Source organism: Tachypleus tridentatus, chromosome 12 (genome assembly GCF_004210375.1).
Source record: "Tachypleus tridentatus isolate NWPU-2018 chromosome 12, ASM421037v1, whole genome shotgun sequence".
Classification (NCBI taxonomy): Eukaryota; Metazoa; Arthropoda; class Merostomata; order Xiphosura; family Limulidae; genus Tachypleus; species Tachypleus tridentatus.
In genome coordinates, this window is record NC_134836.1 from 56,406,597 (window position 1) to 56,427,750 (window position 21,154).

Sequence of the window (21,154 nt, forward strand, 5' to 3'; positions counted from 1 at the left end):
ACACAACCATTACTTTCTCCTCAGTTGTATCTGTATACAACAGCTAGCTCAGTCATTCGTTCTATACTTTACTTCCAGATAGAATGTTTACCGAAAAGCATCTAATATACTTAGGAAAAGTACTGTTATTGCCAGTCCGCCTTTAGATGTATTTTAACCGAGACAACACAAATTTCCTAGCGCGTCAAAAGCAGGATTCTTAACGTGATTTCTGTAGGCATTCAACTGGTAAAAATCTTAAGTGCAAAGAAAAAAAAGACCAGAAAATCATTATATGGGATCGAGATATCTGCACATTGTGTCTATTTGTGGAATAAAACAGAAAAAAAAACAGCAATTCAAATAACCTCGGAAATCGATGTTGAATTCCAGCAGCCAGTGGAAGAGAAAACAGCACGAGGCGTGCTTAATCATCTGAAATATAATAGCAGAGCGAGCTATACGCGAGCCAGTCATTATTTGAAGAACTCCACAATTTCGCAGGAAATGATGGTTTGACCGCAAACTGTTGTCTCGGGAACAATGGTAAAATATGATCTGGTCAAATGAGTCAACATTCACCCTTTACCCGCAAATTAGAAGTGTGTATTTTTGGAGAGAGCCAAAGAAAGTACAGATTCCAAGCGCTCGGTTCCAGCTGCGCAAGAAGTATACAGGAGGTTTAATTACATGGCTGAGTGCATTTTGGTAGGATGAACTCAGTCCATTTGTTGCATTGAAGAGCAGAGCATCGAATAGTTACGACATATAAAATAACAACACATGACAAGGCGCACGCATTGACATACAGCATGCCTTATAATGATAATATAAGACTTATGAATAATTAATCCGAAAGTTATAGAATACACGACAATTAAAACGACAAAATAATAAATGCCAGTAGGCGACAGAGTGATCTAAATTACGAGGCGCAATATTACGTCGCTAATACAGACAAAACAGTAACAATAAAGCATACTAATGCGCTGTAAATAGCGTATGAATTATATATTATCAACCAGCTCCAACACCAACTCAGAGAATATCCCTAATGTCGCAGCTACTTAAGTCGAATTAGAATTATTCTTAAGCCACAGTTTAGTCAAGAACATTTCTTCAATGTTGAAAAACAGGATTTTTCTCATCCAAACTTTCCTTCATCATTAACCAATTCCGATGATCAACACCAGTAAGACCAAAGGAGAAATAAGATATCATCCGTTATCCAACGTTCTCTCGACCCAAAAATCAAACACATCCTACAAATTATACCATGATTAAAACCGTGCTGACGAAGAAATTACACTAAAGATTAAAGTGACTCAGCTTGTCAAACGTCTCTAACAGACTCTAAACCAGTTCAGTTGATTTTAGACTTCAAAAACAAAGCACGACTTCTGAAACATGCTGTTGGATGCACGTAAAAATACGACAAAACGCGAGATAAAAAACATCTAAATAGAATATATGAATTTTTGATGACGTGAATGCGTGTATTTTTTTATCCAGTTTATCGGATTTCCTAAGATCAGATAAAGACTATCACCATAATAGCAGGTATAGTACGGGAAAAAACAATCCATTAACTAGGTCAGTATCCATGTGTATATAGATACTTACAGATTATACGTGAAACCTATATTTATATATTTATATCGAAATAGTAAAAACAAACAAATAGAGTTTGCGCTAATAGCGACTGTCTATCTTGTTTAATTTTTAAAACATCTGAAACAAGAACAAAAGAGACACATACTTAGAAGATATATAAGATGGTATAACAATCCACAACGTAGAAACAATAAAAGGCTCTTACTTGAGGAAAAACACACAGCAGTATGAATAGTCGGTCTATCATATTCAAACTCTATTTGCAAACCTCTACTTGTAAAATAAACAACATCAAGTACAATGTTTCGTTAAGATATCATTCAAGGTTATATAACGTTGTTAGGTTACTCTTGGTATATCCCTTTTATATTAAGACGTTAAGATATCATTCAAGGTTATATAACGTTGTTAGGTTACTCTTGGTATATCCTTTTTATATTAAGACGTTAAGATATCATTCAAGGTTATATAACGTTGTTAGGTTACTCTTGGTATATCCTTTTTATATTAAGACGTTAAGATATCATTCAAGGTTATATAACGTTGTTAGGTTACTCTTGGTATATCCTTTTTATATTAAGACGTTAAGATATCATTCAAGGTTATATAACGTTGTTAGGTTACTCTTGGTATATCCTTTTTATATTAAGACGTTAAGATATCATTCAAGGTTATATAACGTTGTTAGGTTACTCTTGGTATATCCTCTTCATATTAAGATTAAAATGAAACTTGTGTGATCCTTATAAATTTGTTCACTCAAATAAAAGTTTCTATTGATGTCAAAGACACACATATTTTACACCTATTATAAATTTGTTCACTCAGATAAAAGGTTCTATTAATATCTAAGGCACATATGTTTTACAATTATTCTCAACACTAATCAGTTAAGGCAAGATTGTTATAGCACTTGACTCGCAATCTGCAGGTCGCGGCTCCGAATCCATGTCACACCAAACATGCTCGCTCTATCAGCGGTAGGGACGTCATAATGTTACGGTCAATCCAACTATTCGTTGGTAAAGGAGTAGTCCAAGAATGGATGATTATGACTAGCTGCCTTCCCTCTTGACTTACACTGCTAACTTAGAGACGGCTAGCGCAGTTGACCCTCGTATAGCTTTGCGCGAAATTCAAAAACAAAACAAAATTTAGCAGTTAAGCGATAACGACAAAAACAAACAAAATCTGTCTCTTGAACAAAACACTGATTTCGAGCTGTCTCAACTACACAGTTGACATGTTGGAATGGCACCTTGAAAAACAGAAAGGACGCAGCTTGAAATCTCACGACACTTGGGAGATGTTTCGCAAGGGGCTATCTAGTCATCTACCAGTAAATTATATAAAACTATAAAGTTCTGATCAATAGCTAACATTGGCGCATTCCCTATCCAAACTGAGCCCCACTGGCGAAACGGAACACTCTCTTTTCAACGTGTACCGTTCATAATATAGTACGCATGCGTGAATATGAAAAAAATAGTGATATGACGTAAAATATTATTATCTTCTGGAAATTAGAGCACGAATATAATCTAAACAAGCGTATTGTTGGGATCATATTGTATCTCAGCACATGCGTTGTTGTGTTAAACTGTATTACTTTCTCTAAATACAAAATAGTCAAGTTTGTTTATAGGAAAGTTCTTTCGGTTACCTAATTCCTGCCTAGCGCGTTGAGGCGTGCGCTTCGTGATCTGAGGGTCGCGGGTTCGCGCCCGAATCGCGCCAAACATGCTCGCCCTCCCAGCCGTCGGGGCGTTATAATTTGACGGTCAATCCCACTATTCGTTGGTAAAAGAGTAGCCCAAAGGTTGGCGGTGGGTGGTGATGACTAGCTGCCTTCCCTCTAGTCTTACACTGCTAAATTAGAGACGGCTAGCACAGATAGCCCTCGAGTAGCTTTGTGCGAAATTCTAAAAACCAAACCAAACCTAATTCCTGACCCTCAGTGATATGGAACTAATGTATCACTGAACAAACGTTTCTGTGCGTGTAAAACTCACATTTTACTCATTTTTAAAGGTTGTTATGTTACTTCGTAAAGAGACTTTTTTAAATTTTATTATTTGCTAATTTCCATCAGCAACTAAGTGCCCATGAAAATTAATAGAAAGGACCAAAACGTCCTCTGATTCTGTCGATATTATGCGAAGAGTACATTTTATAACTGCACACCCACCTAGAGGTACTGTACCAACGAAATGTGTTTGTTTGTTTGTTTTTCAATTTCGCGCAAACACGAGAGTTATCTGCGCTAGCCGTCCCTAATTTAGCAGTGTGAGACTAGAGGGAAGGCAGCTAGTCATCAACACCCACTGCCAACTCTTTTACCAACGAATAGTGGGATTGCCTGAAACATTATAACGCCCCCACGGCTGAAAGGGTAAGCATGTTTGGTGTGACTGAAATTCGAAACCAACGTAATTAATAAGGAATCTATTTTGCAACATAACCTCTTAAGGAATAATTCATTGGTATTCATTTATATACAATCTAAATATTAATAAAGATATGGCAAACAGTAAAAGTAAAAACTAACGTAATGTTTATCCATGCTAAAAGAAATTGACGTGAAAATAGACTAATACGTTTATACCCTAATTTCCACATTCTAATGACATATATATATTCCGTATTTCCCGGTGTCAAAGACGCACCCCATTTTGAGAAGTTAAATTTTGTAAAAAAAATAAACATAAGAATCAGGTCTCAGCACTTCCATCAGTCTTACCAAGATGTTTGGTGGATTATTTAGTGACTTATGGTACACAAGTCCTCTTACCCATTTCTCGTGTTCTGTGATTATATGCTTATCATATTTACCTTTGAACGGGTATGTCTTATATAACCACTGGAATATCTGTATTACTACCAGTAGTAACGTTATTCTTAGCCTGAGGAGTTAGAAAAAGTGCCGATATTACAGTATCATATGTACGGTTCTTATTTATTTATTTATTTATTTAATACTAAGTAACTTATACATTTCATTCTGGGTTATATAGAGGGGCGTGGATTACTGTCTAGTATCCAAACGTTTCCTCTAGGCTTAGTTTTAGGACTATGAGCAACATAACCTTCGGCCTGGAAGACGCAGAGTAAAGTTTTTAAGACTTATTTTAGAGACAAAATAGCATGTTCGACGCCGGAAAATACGGTATATAGGAAGAAGTAATATATAGTCAGTTAATGTTTTCCTGTAAAAAAAGCTGAATTGTTTTTACTTTTGTGTTCCCAGAAAACGAAAGGTCCGGCATGGCCAGGTGGGTTAAGGCCTCGTAATCTGAAGGTCGCGAGTTCGAATCCCCGTCACACCAAACATGCTTATCCTTTCAGCCGTGGGGGCATTATTATGTGGCGGTCAGTCCCACTATTCGTTGATAAAAGAGTAGCCCAAGAGTTGGTGGTGGGTGGTGATGACTGGCTGCCATCCCTTTAGTCTTACACTGCTAAATTAGGGACGGCTAGCGCAGATAGCCCTCGTGTAGCTTTGCGCGAAATTTAGAAACAAACAAACAATAAAAACTGAACAATCAAATAAAATTTATAATTTGTGATGTTACACCAAGACTGAATAACTTGTATACTGAAGATGTTTTTTTCTTTATACTCAGATTACCACATAGCTGTAATATACTTTTGGTGGATGAATCATTAAAAATTATATTAATGATTTTAAACACTACAACACCTTAAAAAAGGTAAATCGCATACACATAATGTTGCCAAATATCTATAACACTACAGTTTAAAAGGGGAATTTTTTTCTAGGGTAAACCCACACTTTAAGAGGCTGTGGAGTAATCTTTGATAGAAGTTACGACCTTAGCTTCTTTGCTTTTCACACTTTCAAAAAAAAAATATTGGTAAATATTTGTTGACACAGATCGCCACTCCTCTTATAATCGATTTGAAGCGTCACTCCTCATTTGTGTTGTCAGTTCCTTTAGGCACACTCCAAAACGCCCCAGAGTAGTTCAGTTAAAAATTGGTTTGGTGCCCTTGGTTAGCTAAGACATAGTTGAGATGTGGCATGCACTGCAGAATACTGGTCTGTTACGATAAACATAAGAAATGATGACTCCTCATACAATTCGATCATTGCAGGCAGTGCATTATTTTTGGAAGATCAACATATTGACAAGACTGCTATAAAGGAACTAAACATAACTAACTAAAGCACGTCAACACACTGACATTTTCCCCAACACTCTTCCTCGTTGGAAAGACACAGTCACATAAAAAGTGCTTTGTCAGACTCTAATCTCAACCATGGTTGAAAATCGCACAGAAAGTTGCAAGCTTCATTGCACCACATAATAACTCTTCTGCAAACTTCGATGCCCAAGGAATCATGGGAGTTGGTGCCTCATATTAACGGTTATGATGATTGGCTTCTGAGCTGTAGATCTTTCGTAACCAGGAAACTCCCTGCACTGGGCATAGCAGATGTTGAATGTTTCAGTCCACCGTGAACGTTTAATGTCCCATGAGGTATTTTTTTTTCTTAATCCTTCAGAGTTTGTAGGGGCTGAGAAACAATTAATTTTTTTTTTTGCCCTGGCTTATTACGTATTAATACAACAAGTGCTTTTTTTCTCTTATTTAGAGCATTATCTAGAGAGGATACATGTTTGGATAGGTAGTACATAATGTCTTAGTTACGTAACTTTCTTAAATATACAACTGCTCCTGAACTTGCTTTCCTCGGGGAATCTTGCCTTCAACTGGATACAAGTGTTATACATCCTGTGGCTTTATGATGTTCCAGTTCTTTGGTAAGATAGCTTGTATACAGCTATCTTTTTATAATCTGGTCACTTTTATTATGGATTGTTGCGTTTCTCGATGTCTTTAGTGTTTTCATTTCTTTGTAGCGAACCCAGCAATAAGAACATTTTGCCGCAAGAAAAACTAGCGAACTGGCATGCAATAGCTATCCATAAGATTATCAAGTGAAAGAATGAAAATAACTGTCTTATCAAATGTAACGTTTCGCCTAAGAACCATTTTTAACATTCTGGTTTTTATTATTGTTCTTTGATTTATAAACTAAATCTTTATCAATTTAATAACATATGTATCGATGACCACAGTTTGTTTGTTTCGGGTAATATTTCTTTCTTCATACGACACTATGAATTAACAAAAACGGAGAGATTAGGAAATACCGCTTACCGAATAAAAATAATTCTTCCAAATAAAATAAGTCTGTTAACATTTAACAGCATTTTACACAACCGAAACCTCAATGTAAACATGTGTTTTTTGTATAAATGTGTGTGTGTGTTCATATAGCAAATGGCCCGATATGGCCAGGTGGTTAAGGCACTCGACTCGCAATTCGAGGATCGCGGGTTTGAATCCCCGTTGCACCAAACATGCTCGCCCTTTCAGCCGTGGGGGCGTTATAACGTGAAGGTCCATCCCACTATTCGTTGGTAAAAGAGTAGCCCCAAGAGTTGGCGGTGGGTGGTGATGACTAGCTACCTTCTCTCTAGTCTTACACTGCTAAATCCTAAATCCAGATAATCCTGGAATAGCTTTGCGCCAAATTCAAACAAACCAAACTATAAAGCAAAGCTACATCGGGCTCTCTGCTGAGTCTGTTTGTTTTGAATTTCACACAAAGCTACTCGAGGGCTATCTGTGCTAGCCGTCCCTAATTTAGCAGTGTAAGACTAGAAGGAAGGCAGCTAGTCATCACCACCCACCGCCAACTCTAGGGCTACTCTTTTTACCAACGAATAGTGGAATTGACCATCACATTATAAAGCATTATAAATACGTAGACTTACCGCTATACCAGCATGGGACTTCATATGAATAAAACTGTAATAATAAAAATCTAAATACTTTACATGGTGTATGTAATCTGTAAACGTTTAGTTTTAGGAATTTGTGTACGTCAAACAATATGAGGCTTTGATTAATCACAATAAAGTACAAAAACCAAAACCATGTATGTTTTATCTGTTCACTCTTAAACTTTTATAATAAAAGTTTCTTCGTTCAGTGTACTTGAAAAAGTCAAATGATGCTCAATCAATAACAGGACTATAATGAATTATACATACAGAAACTTCCACAATAGAAGACGAACCCCTTGGGATTTAACCAGTAGCAACGTATATTTTAAATTTCTTCATCTCAGTATCTGTTTTATTAAACAAGTTTGTTAGGAATTTTTTTCCCAAACTTGTATGTTTAATTCTAAACGTTGACAATGTTTATTTGTGTTTGTGAATGTGCTTGTGTTAAAGATAGAATTTATTTTTACTAACAATCTCACATGGGCCCTGCATGGCCATGCGTGTTAAGGCATTCAACTCGTAATCTGAGGGTCGCGGGTTCGAATCCCAGTCGCACCAAGCATGCTCGCCCTTTCAGCCGTGGGGGCGTTAAAATGGTTACGGTCAATCCCCCCTATTCGTTGGTAAAAGAGTAGCCCAAGAGTTGGCGGTGGGTGGTGATGACTAGCTGCCTTCCCTCTAGTTTTACACTGCTAAATTAGGGACGGCTAGCGCAGATAGCCCTAGAGTAGCTTTGCGCAAAATTCAAAACAAACAAACAAACAACCTCATACAAGAGACACTCTAAGTTTTTTTCATGATTTGGGAAAAAAGGTTTTGACAATTTTGTTTTGGATTAAAGTGTAACCATCTTCACCTATGACCTCTGTTGTTTCGAAATATTATTACACTGCAAATCACATATCATTATTACCCGCGACATAGCGGCTCATAGAATGGCTCTGAGTTTTGCTGTTGTTTCTTGGAAGTAGACATTTTAGCTCATAATTCCATCATAACTTGACCGATCTAAGATATAATTACAGCTTTGAATTCAGAAGTTAAAATGCTTTTGATTGACGTATTTGACCGTGTCCAAGCTCTCATAGATTAATCTACTCTAACCCTGTCTAAAAGAATTTCAATTTGAGATAGACTAGTCGGGATCCTGACGAGTATACACGCGACTCACGCATGGTATTGATAACGCATAACAAGATGGCTAATAAAAAGGAGAGAGATGTGTAATAGATTAATTTACTATACTTTTATCTTAAAGAATTTCAAGTGCCGCGGCTATTGAGGATTCCCTTTTGTTTTATTTTTGCTAAGTAGTGGAATATTACAGGTTAGTTGTCTCGTAAAGCTCAATAATTTGATAATAGAAACTCAACTACGAAAACAAAAAACCGCTAAGTTGATTATTGTGATACTCCACAAAGGTTTAAGTTGTTTCTTGGTTTGTTTCTCGGTTGGCCATGTGGTTGAACTGTGTTCAACTCTGTGCTACATATATACACCATGAACTATTATCTCGCATTAAGCTGAGAGTGTGTTATAAAAGTAATAGTCAACCTCTTAACTCGGACTGTGTTCAGTAAAACTCTACTGAGTGGCTGCTTTCTCTCTAGTCAGTAGTTACAAATTATGGGTAGTGGCAGATGGCTAAGTTTCCATAAATATGAAATATAAACAAACATATTTCTTACTTAGTAATAGAATACGTTTTCGTCATACGTTTATAACTTTTTTTATGTTTTTTTGTCTAAATTTATATGTGGAAGTTCCCTTCCTTATTCGACAACGCACTGTGAGTATTTCATATCGTTCGAAAACAGCAATAATCGTCAGGCATCATTTATCTGAAGTAAGATCGAAAATTTTGTTTATACGGAACTTCTAAGAAAAAACAACTTTTAATGTTCCTAACATTGTGATGGTTCCCTTATATTCAGTCATTTCCTTAAACTGGAAAACAAAACACAATTTGAAATTCTTATTTAGAAGTAAATCCTAGCACATTATATTAGGAAACACTTTAAGTGTCCGCGTTAAAATTTGGAAGAACTGTAAACTGTTACCGCCTACCTGCACACTGTTCTTTATCTGTTTAACATATTGACGTTTGTCAAAATGTAGCGATAATTGTTTGAAAATGTGTTTCTCTGACAAGTTCACATAAATGTTTCTTAAGGAAGAGTGGGTCGTGAGTCTTTCTCTATATTTTTCTTCGACTTTTACTTAATAGAATTCGTGCTTTTTTCACAGCCTAGAATTGGGAACCTATATGCCCATTTGAACTGAAGCCATGGTATTTAATGACATTTTCAATGTCCATGCCCGGCATGATTAGATGGTTGAGGCGCTTGACTGGTAATCCGAGGGTCGCAGGTTCGAATCCCCGTCACACCAAACGTACTCGCCCTTAGAGGCGTTATACTGTGAAGGTCATTATCACTGCATGTTGATGACAGAGTAGCCCAAGAGTTGGCGGTGGTGGTGATGACTCACTGCCCTCCCTCTAGTCTTACACTGCTAAATTAGGGGCAGCTAGCGCAGATAGCCCTCGTGTAGCTTTGAGTGAAATTCAAAACAAACATATCAGTGTCCATGCAGACTAGTTTATTAAGTTTGTTTCCTGTCACGTTACATTAGTCCTTAGTTTTTGTACATTAAATAAAAAGCTGTATTTCCTACTAAGTGGAGAAGGCAACTAAATATAGTGGCTTGTAGGAACCTACGATGAACATTTTTTTTACGTCTTAAATGGATGGTGTCACTCATAAACGAAATGTCTTCTCGTTTCATTTATTTGTTAGCGACCTACATCTCTCTATCAGTGCAGAATATCTTTATATGTGGTTTATAATGTTGTTAGCGACCTACATCTCTCTATCAGTGCAGAATATCTTTATATGTGGTTTATAATGTTGTTAGCGACCTACATCTCTCTATCAGTACAGAATATCTTTATATATGGTTTATAATGTTGTTAGCGACCTACAGCTCTCTATCAGTGCAGAATATCTTTATATATGGTTTATAATGTTGTTAGCGACCTACAGCTCTCTATCAGTGCAGAATATCTTTATATGTAGTTTATAATGTTGTTAGCGACCTACAGCTCTCTATCAGTGCAGAATATCTTTATATGTAGCTTATAATGTTGTTAGCGACCTACATCTCTCTATCAGTGCAGAATATCTTTATATGTGGTTTATAATGTTGTTAGCGACCTACATCTCTCTATCAGTACAGAATATCTTTATATGTAGTTTATAATGTTGTTAGCGACCTACAGCTCTCTATCAGTGCAGAATATCTTTATATGTAGTTTATAATGTTGTTAGCGACCTACAGCTCTCTATCAGTGCAGAATATCTTTATATGTAGTTTATAATGTTGTTAGCGACCTACAAATCTCTATCAGTGCAGAATATCTTTATATGTGGTTTATAATGTTGTTAGCGACCTACAGCTCTCTATCAGTGCAGAATATCTTTATATGTAGTTTATAATGTTGTTAGCGACCTACAGCTCTCTATCAGTACAGAATATCTTTATATGTGGTTTATAATGTTGTTAGCGACCTACAGCTCTCTATCAGTACAGAATATCTTTATATGTAGTTTATAATGTTGTTAGCGACCTACAGCTCTCTATCAGTACAGAATATCTTTATATGTGGTTTATAATGTTGTTAGCGACCTACAGCTCTCTATCAGTACAGAATATCTTTATATGTAGTTTATAATGTTGTTAGCGACCTACAGCTCTCTATCAGTGCAGAATATCTTTATATGTGGTTTATAATGTTGTTAGCGACCTACAGCTCTCTATCAGTACAGAATATCTTTATATCTAGTTTATAATGTTGTTAGCGACCTACAGCTCTCTATCAGTACAGAATATCTTTATGTGTGGTTTATAATGTTGTTAGCGACCTACAGCTCTCTATCAGTACAGAATATCTTTATATGTAGTTTATAATGTTGTTAGCGACCTACAGCTCTCTATCAGTACAGAATATCTTTATATGTAGTTTATAATGTTGTTAGCGACCTACATCTCTCTATCAGTACAGAATATCTTTATATGTAGTTTATAATGTTGTTAGCGACCTACATCTCTCTATCAGTGCAGAATATCTTTATATGTAGTTTATAATGTTGTTAGCGACCTACATCTCTCTATCAGTGCAGAATATCTTTATATGTAGTTTATAATGTTGTTAGCGACCTACATCTCTCTATCAGTGCAGAATATCTTTATATGTACTTTATAATGTTGTTAGCGACCTACATCTCTATCAGTACAGAATATCTTTATATGTAGTTTATAATGTCATGATTTTTAGCTACGTCTAAAATAAACAAAAATATACTTCATTTCATTCTACCCTCGTTTGCAAAATCATCGGGAGAAAAAAGGTGGTAGGCTGTATATATGTTGTATATATGCTGTATATATGCTGTATATATGCTGTATATATGTTGTATATATGCTGTATATATGCTGTATATATGTTGTATATAGGCTGTATATATGTTGTATATAAGCTGTATATATGTTGTATATATGCTGTATATATGGTTCACGTCTTGACTTTATAATAAAAAAACCCGTGAAGAATGTCTTGTAAACGACACATGATTTCTTTTTATGAAAAACAAATATTTTTTTTGAAAATGTGCAAAAGGTGCTGCCTTACCTCAATGCTGTTGATGGTGTGAAAAATGTGTGGTTATGTGAGAAGTTTTATTAGGTATTACCAAACAGCTAACACTAATGGTGAACATATCCCAAACGACTTTTTGCTAGGGTTGTTCAAAGAGGTTAATATTATTCAGTTCGGAAAAAAAGTTTCTCCTGCTCGAAGTGGACACACGTTTCCCTAGATTCCCAGTAACAGGTTTGGGAACAATGAGGCTCTACAGAGAGAAACGGTTTGGATTGTTTCGAATTTCACGCAAAGCTACACGAGAGCTATCTGCGCTAGCCATCCCTAATTTAGCATAGAGTGAAGGCAGCTAGTCATCACCACCCACTGCCAACTCTTGGACTACTCTTTTACCAACGAATAGTGGAATTGACTGTCATATTATAACTACCCCACGCATAAATGGGCGAGCATGTTTGGTGTGACGGAAATTCGAATCCGGGACTCTCAGATTACAAGTCGAGTGCCTCAACCACCTGGCCATGCCGGGGCCAAAGAGCGATATCTGCGGTAGTTATTTTTACATTTTTATAGCTTCTAAGAATAATTCAATAGATAATGACGTTTATTTCTATTTCTCAGACCCTTGTTAGCTTACAAAACTCACTAATAAACCAAGGTTCGAACATACGCCTTTCTGATCTCTTGAATAGAAATATCACGTTTAATCAAACATGAAAATGTGCGTCATTTTAATTCATTAGACAACTCACTGCAGAAACCCTGCAGAACCTCTAATATCCTGGAACGTGTTTACATCTAACTCCACAACGTGTTCTGTATCCTGGTTGAAAGAATGTTGTTGTTGGTTTTCAATTTTTTTTAACCAAAACGTCTTTGATAAAAAACAAACAATAAAACAACATTGTGATTCTGTATTAATGTTTTTAAGAATTTTTTTTGCTCATCTGTTGGTGTTTTTATTATTTTTTTATTACTTTCATTTCAAGTAGTAATTTTAGTTTTACTACGACTTTGTATCGGTTAACCAAACATTCTTACTCTATTTATCAAAGTTGAATGTTTCAACATTCTTTACATGTCGCAAGTGAAATAAAGTTATTTTATTACTGAAACACAGTGTTATTCGTATATGCTATTCCCCGGAAGGATAGTGGATGAGCCTTTAGATTTACAGCTCTAATATTATGGGTTCGATTCCCTCAGTGGTCATAGCAGATAGTCACGTGGCTGTGCTATAAGAATAACACATTGTTATATTTGTTCAAGTCAAAACGTTTCTACTATAGTTGCACACATATTCACAACATGCATTGCAAAGGCTATTTCGAAACCATTCGTTTTTTTTTAACCCACATAAACCTGGTTTTGCAGTTAGTTAGTTTTGCACGTTACGTGCCTCTGAATGGCATATCAAATGGCGGGTTGTATTTCCCATCGTGTGAACTAAGCAGTTGCCTTGGGCTCCTCGTGTAGCTCACAATAGAATAGAAAAACAAAAGAAACATGAAGTTTCCCCCCACCACCACCACAAATACACTTCACGTGCGTTTGCTTCCGAAAATTGTTTTTACTTTTCATAAGCAAAAGGTTGAGAGAAGGCCTTAATGTTTGCCTCTAGCCCCACAAAACCTAATCACAGTCGGACTTAAATGTTTTGGGCTTCTCCTTGCTTATGCCTCGGTTATACATCTTACAAACCACTGGTTTGTATAACTTTCTCAGGTTCACTAATCTCACTTGTGGCGTTGTCTCTAACACTTATTTTACAGTCTTTTAAATTACAATACAATGGATCACCATGTTCGATCATTACGTTCCTTCACGGGCTTGTGTATAAACTACATTACTCCTATGTCATGAACAATTCTTGGTCAAACCAATCAATGCACATATTCTAATATTATTAGAAATTGTAGAATTTCTTATCGCTCATAATCTGAGGGTCACTGGTTCAAATTCCCGTCGCACCAAACATGCTATTTCAGCGGTGAGGACGTTATAATGTGACTTTCAATCTCACTATTCGTTAGTAAAAGAGTAGCCCAAGAGTTGGCGGTGGGTGGTGATGACTAGCTGCCTTCCCTTTAGTCTTACACTGCTGAATTAGGAACGGCTAGTGCAGATAGCCTTCGTGTAGCTTTGCGCGAAATTCAAAAACAAAATAAACAGACTCTGTTCTTTGGCACACTAGTCATCAGAATATACAACTTTTAATGTTACTAATGTTATTATTTCATTGCCTTTAGCTTATTTCTCGAATCTATGATTTGGTTTGTTTTGAATTTCGCGCAGAACTGCACAAGGGCTATCTGCGTTAGCAGTCCCCTAATATTGCAGTGTAAGACTACCCACAGCCAACTCTTGGGCTACTCTTTTACCAACGAATAGTAGGATTGAACGTTACATTATAACGCCCCCACGACTGAAAGGGCGAGCATATTTGAAGTTATAGGGATTGAAACCCACGACCCTCAGATTACGAGTCGAGTGCGTTAACCACCTGGTCATGACGAGTCTCGAGTGTATGATCTTAATAATTATTTAGTAAATAATATCACACCATCTTTATCTTCTTTTTTTTTAAATAAACGAAAAGCCGCGCAGTTCTATCCATAGAATATTATTATTTGATTCTTTAACCTTGAAAATACGTAACATAATATATTAACTTCACCTGTTGAATGTCATCAAAAGCTTACAAAAAATAATGATTACATACATTTACATATCAAGAGCGTAATTCTATAAGTCAGATATTACCCTCTGACATAGTCGCCTAAAGCTCGCTGTTGGTTCAAATTTAGAAACTTTGAAAAACGTCATGTAACAGGTGAACAGAACCATGTCTGTCACTAAGACTTGTATGGAATATGAAAAAAAAATGAAATAAAGGGTCACCTAGCTTGTTATTATTCATAAGGCCAAAAGTGAACACAGTTTTGAAAGCTGTAACTTCGTAAAATCGCTTCAGGCAACAGTAGTTTTTTTTTTTCCACGTTATAATGGCTCATAGAAAAAATTTAAAAAGGTTGTCAAAGAACAGAAGGGCCTCGTTCTTATACGAGTAAAATGATTTAGAATAAATAAATCTTCGAATTTTTCTTTTAAGAAAATATCCTATTTCTTATAGGACAATAAACTTTTTTGTGCAAATTTCTTACCTCACTTACAATTGGTTTCTACTGAATTATTTATGACTTTTAGAGCATTATCATAACAAAAACATAGTGGTGCCAACGTGTACATTGGTGCCTCCACTGGTATAACGATTTTTATATAAATTCAAGGAAAGTCATTAAAGTGAAATTATACATAATTCATTTTCCTTCTATTGCAAATGTTTACTGTGCTTTCAAAAACAGAAATAAGTTTAATTCTCAAACATAAGAGGAAAATAATCCATATAAAATTACATTATAATGTTCACTGTCTTTTCAAGATTAATATATTCGACAGTCGTATCGATTCCATATGAATATATGGAATTTTGCGACCTGCCCATTTAGCCGATAAACATAACCTTCAGATACTAGTGTTTATAAATAATATTGAACATAAGTATATTTATATACGTTGTTAAACTCCAGTAAATTCAATGGTATTTTATATACAAGGAAGTGCATTATACGTTTCATTTATTTACTTCAGATATTACGTAAACAATGAATTTATAAAGTTATGTTCGTCAACTAATTAAAAAACAAATACAAATTAAATGGTTGAACCAGCACACTTTAGTATGAAAAGATGTCAAAATTATAGTTGTACAACTCTGTTAGCTTGAGCCTCATTGTACAACTCTCTTAGCTTGAGCCTCAGAGAAGATGATAATTATGTTTATGTACATTGTCTATCCACAAGACTAGTAAGATATTCACTGAGAACGACTTTCACAAACTGAATTAGATTTCTGTGTAGAAACTTCCATTTCCTATTCAAGTATTAAGGGAATCTAAATATTCACTGGCTTCTTCATTTATTCTCAATGAACTTTCGATTCTGACATTGATTAATGAACGAACAATATAATTCTCCCTGACTCTAACCAATGAATTACGGTAATTGCTTGAAACTATGTATATATGTATGTGCCTTAGCAAATTTCTACTCTACGAAGTAATAAAAACTACAAAAACAATTCTAGCACTTAAGAAGGTCAACCAGTTGTTTTCTGTTATTGTTGTTTTTATAAAACTTTTTGTTTTAGCTTTAATACAAACTGTAAATTACGAGTTTCAAGCTCAAGGTTTCCTGGGGCGTCAGAACCGAGAACTGTCTGTTCTTATTGACAAATGAAGCCACTTAAAAAAAAAATGTTTTATAATGAAGTCCATCATAAAAATAATACACAAACTAATTAAGAGATGCATACCACTGGCTCTATTTAAAAAAACCTACAACGAGCACTCAATCCACTGACTTCATCTGGGTTATATTATCACACCATGGAGATGAATATGATAATAAATAGGTGTTCCGAAGCTAATAAAGATCACACGTCAACAAGGAGAAGAAACGGCAACTAATTTTAAACACTGCGGTGTTTGAAGATTGTTTTTGAAACTTTATAAAATAATTGTCAAGTTTTTAGTCTATCTCGATAGTTTTATTGGTTTTCTTTTGTTCAAATAAAGAAAAGAATATATCAGGTAAATTGTTATAAATCTTGTATTATCTACACTATATATTTCGATAGATTTTAAACGATAATAAAAAGTATGTCATGTTATCTTTGGTAAATTAGATTTTATTCTATCAAGAGCTACAACAGTACTACCTGTGAATAACGCCAGTATGTTCGTGATCACAGCATTGACATTGAATTTAGAGAAAGATAATATTTTCCATGAAGAGATTTTCCTCCACTAACCATGAAAGATACGTTCCATAAAATCTAATACTCTGATTCTCCCGTCATTGTAGCTTTTAGTGAAATTGTTTTAACCCAGAAATAGTCCTTCTCATAAATAGAATCCCATGTCAGCTCAGTAATACCAAGTCTTAAGTTGCTTTGTTGACAGACTATCTTCTAAGGTTATAACTGGTACTATTTCCTGCTGATTTGATCAGTTTAATGAGCCATTCTAGTAAGAAGTGTAAAGTAATGTTAAAAAGTTAAGTATTTCATAAGCTTCAATAGAGTCTTTTTTCAAAAATTTAAGATAAATATTTTTAACACAGATTTTCGTTTATCTTCCATTTCTTTGTAATGTACTGAATTCCTGTCTTTTGGCTGAGGAGAAAAGAAATATTTATACAGGATCCTTTCTTATCAGACAGCACTGATAGTAGGAAATTTTAAAAAAACAAAGAACAGCGCTGTCATCAGCATGTCTCAAAAGACAATCAACCAGGAAGGGATTCATTGAAAACTTTGAGAAGTATATTAGCCACTGAATTGATGTATAAAAATACACTACTTCCTAAGCATTGACGACAATTCGTCGTATTCAATGTTCAACCTTTACTTTAAAAAAAATTATAATAACACTAAGCTTTTCTTATTACACGCAAGTTCTAAACAGCTTGGTGCGGGTTGAACGATTTACTGTTTTAAAGTAATTGTATTAATGTCAGTTATGTTTCTTTCACCGACGTTGTAGTTAGTTTCTATTAGACGTTGTCTGACTCGTTATATAAGCTAGCTTTCACAGACTTAGATGTTTTATTCTATGTAGTGTAATTACCAGTGCAGACAGTTCTAAGATAAAATCGTGTTACTTTATATGATGTTTCAAAATGTGTTATTTCTTTAAACCTTCGTATTAAGGCATAATTTTGTAACTGTTCTCATTATATTTCCCTCATTTGTACAAACGTGAAATGCTTTTCTTGACGAAACGTGTAAAAGAATTTGTAGTTAGCTCACGCGAGTTATTTCATAAAAACAACAAAGTATTCTTGCATTCATTATTACCCATATAACTTCTCTTCCTTCAACGCCTATATTAAAATTATCAGTTGTTTTTTTTTCCCTTTTCTCCGTTTATTAAATTTATGTTCGTAATATCATTTATCCAATATAGGCTTAATTTACCATTGGAACACAACTCTCTATAAATTGTTTTCATATATTCTGTTCTCAAAACTTACTAAAATGTTTTAATAAGCTATCTTCAAGCAATCTGTCCTTGAACTTTAGTAAAATATACACAAATTCTTTAAGAGGTTCATAATCACTCCTGTTTAGTCTACTGACTGACAGGTGAGTTTCCTGTCACGTGATTATACAAGCATTAATATATACAAACCTAATGTTGGTTATACTTTACTTGAACTGATTTTTATATATATTTGACTTAGTGCAATCGAAAAACCTATAATGAAATACTGAATAATGTTGGACTGTGGGTAAAGGAAAAGAATCATTCAAATTAACAACCTGTTTAATGTTTGACAAAAACATTGTTTCAAAAATGATGGATGAATAACTACTGTGAACCTATTTAGACGAATTTACGAATTCTAGCTAGTTTCGTTTTTTTTTTATTATTTATTCGTAGTGCTTTCTACAAGACTTTTACGAAAATGTTATTTCGATTTTTGTAGATTTTTTTAAACACAGAGGATAAAAAAAAATTGTTAGTAAATTATGCGACCATTGGATTTTCTTATATTCTGATAATGCAAAATTATATACGCATTAAAATTAAACTGACAAAAACATATTCTAAGCACAAAAGTCTGGAAATAAAACGAATAATTATGGTACAAAGTCTTACCTTCAGTAGAAAGATCGTTAGAAGTAACACGTCGACAGTCTGTGGCAACGTACATTGTCATCAAACAAAGGAATCCTTCGAAATTCATTATTCTTGTACTTGAAGCCAGCTAAACCCCTGCACTTCGATCTTCAAATTTTAATGAGTGAGTGATGTCCTTTTTCGCTGAATGAAACGTTCAGTTTATTTTCTTTGTCCGTTTTAACCAGTTCACTTTTCAACACGTGGAAATCACGAGAACAAACCCAGTTAGCTTTTTCTCATGTTATAATGTATTACTAGTACTTATGATTACCATGGTCACGTAGAACCCCTTACAAAAGACTTGGCTTGAATTAAGTTATCGATCAAGAGCTGTGTTTATGGGAAAGATTATTTCTACGTTTGGTTCGAGGAAGACGAGATGTCTTCCAGTGAGCTATGTATCGAGGAAGCATGTAACACGTTGTTATAACGTGTTTGCTACCAGCCCACCACAACTCAAAGGTTTTTGCCTCGTTCTACCGCTGAGCTCGCTCTCCGACCACAGCTGTTCCTACCACACTTCGCTTTAATATGTAAGTATAATTTATAGCAGTTGCCGCTAGAGGGCTCTAGCTTACCACACAACACCGTGTAAGTAACGTTTCGCACTTATGAAACTAATTGTAAGGAGAATTTGTTACTCTATGTATGTTAGCTTCGTTTCAGCAAGTGTATTTTCCCCAAACTTTAAAATAACAGATTATTTTGATTCATGGCACTACCTGACGTCAACATTGTGTCTTGTTATTTTTCACCTACTATTAATTTTTTCACTATGACAACTATTTATTATTTTTGGTATTAAAAAACCTATTCTAGAAAAAATATTTGCACACTGATAGAAGTAACTGTACGAATTTAGCATAAGGATTACAATATGATAGGCATAGTATTGTTTACATATCAATATACATACAAGCATAGTACTGTTTACACATCAATATACATACTTAACAGCTCACACAACAAATCGCTCTGTTCTTCCTTTGAACTTTTACTATTATTACTTAACGATACTTACTGATCAAAGATCCGATTTAGTATCTTCTACTTTTCCTCAGTGTCTATACAGTAAGTATGAAAGTTTATAATGTTAAAAACCGGATCTAAACACCGTTAATGGTAACAACACAGGCGTATCTTCAGGTTTAAAGAGAAGTAAACAAAATCACTTATGTTTCACCTCAAAATCAACACAAAAGATAAAACATTATGTTTAAATACTTTAAAATAGATATAAAATCACAGCATTTTGTTTGTTTTTAATTTAACACAAAGCTACACAATGGGCTTTCTGTGCTCTACCCATCACGGGTATTGAAACCTGGATTCTAGTGGTGTGAGTCCGCAGACATATCGCTATACCACTGAGAGGTGGCAAAATCATAGTAAATTGTATCATCTCTGATTAAAATCGTAAAGATATTAATACATTACTTGTATAATAAATATTACAGCTATAAAATTCTAGTATAGCATTTCAAGAGAAATGTAGTATTGTAACATACACATATTTACTGACCACTCACATAACATCCTGACTAACAGAAATAATGAAACCTGAACTTACTGTATTTTAAGAATAATAGTTTTCAGCGATCATAAAAAAAAAAAACTGTCAACTTTCTAATAACTAATTGCTGTCCTATGTGGTACTGGTGACCACCAGAACTGGCTATTACGATTTAGGAACAAACTCGTTAAGAACAATAAACGGAGACAACAATATCCCGTCAGGCAAGTTTGATTTATATGTAATTTATATGTTTGATTTATGTGTCATTTATATGTTTGATTTATATGTAACTTTAAGGTATTTCACTTTTAATAATCATCTCGCTGTAATGTTTGATTAAAAAAAAAAAACACCTTTAACTTTTGGTTTATGTTAAAACAGCCCTATAATATTTCATACACACAGAGAGAGAGCTGTCCAGCTTTATGGATACATTTAGCACTCAAGGTTTCCTTAGAACTTAAACAGAGGATTGTGATGTGAAACCGTAAAAGCTTGCGTTAGGTACCATACTCGTGGCAAACAATATCAGTCCTCATCAACAAGTCTCGGTCTATGATGGGACTCCATAATCAAAGAACTTTAGTTGTGGACAATAGCTTAGAGTTTGTTTGTTTTTTCTGTGAGACGTTGAGGAAACGTCAGTGGTAGATTTAGATGAAAGCTGAGAGACCTCAAACTCTCATTCGGAATAAAAATATACATAAAGTTCTGTATATTTCTGAGAACTACACCAAGTGAATTTTTGTTGGATGACAGTTTACATTCTTCTTAGCTGGACTATCGAACAGATGCCATTTCTCGAAAATATAGT

General features: G+C 34.8%; 1 protein-coding gene across 1 annotated transcript in view; it reads right to left on the reverse strand.

Moving 5' to 3' along the window:
• Positions 1 to 19,328, reverse strand: part of LOC143235626 (hemicentin-2-like) — a 290,444-nt gene extending 271,116 nt beyond the window's left edge. The window contains exon 1 of the mRNA XM_076473859.1: positions 18,801 to 19,328. Coding sequence (XP_076329974.1) covers positions 18,801 to 18,888 — 88 coding nt within the window. The 5' untranslated portion in view covers positions 18,889 to 19,328. The remainder of the gene's footprint in view (positions 1 to 18,800) is intronic.
• Positions 19,329 to 21,154: the final 1,826 nt, after the last annotated feature.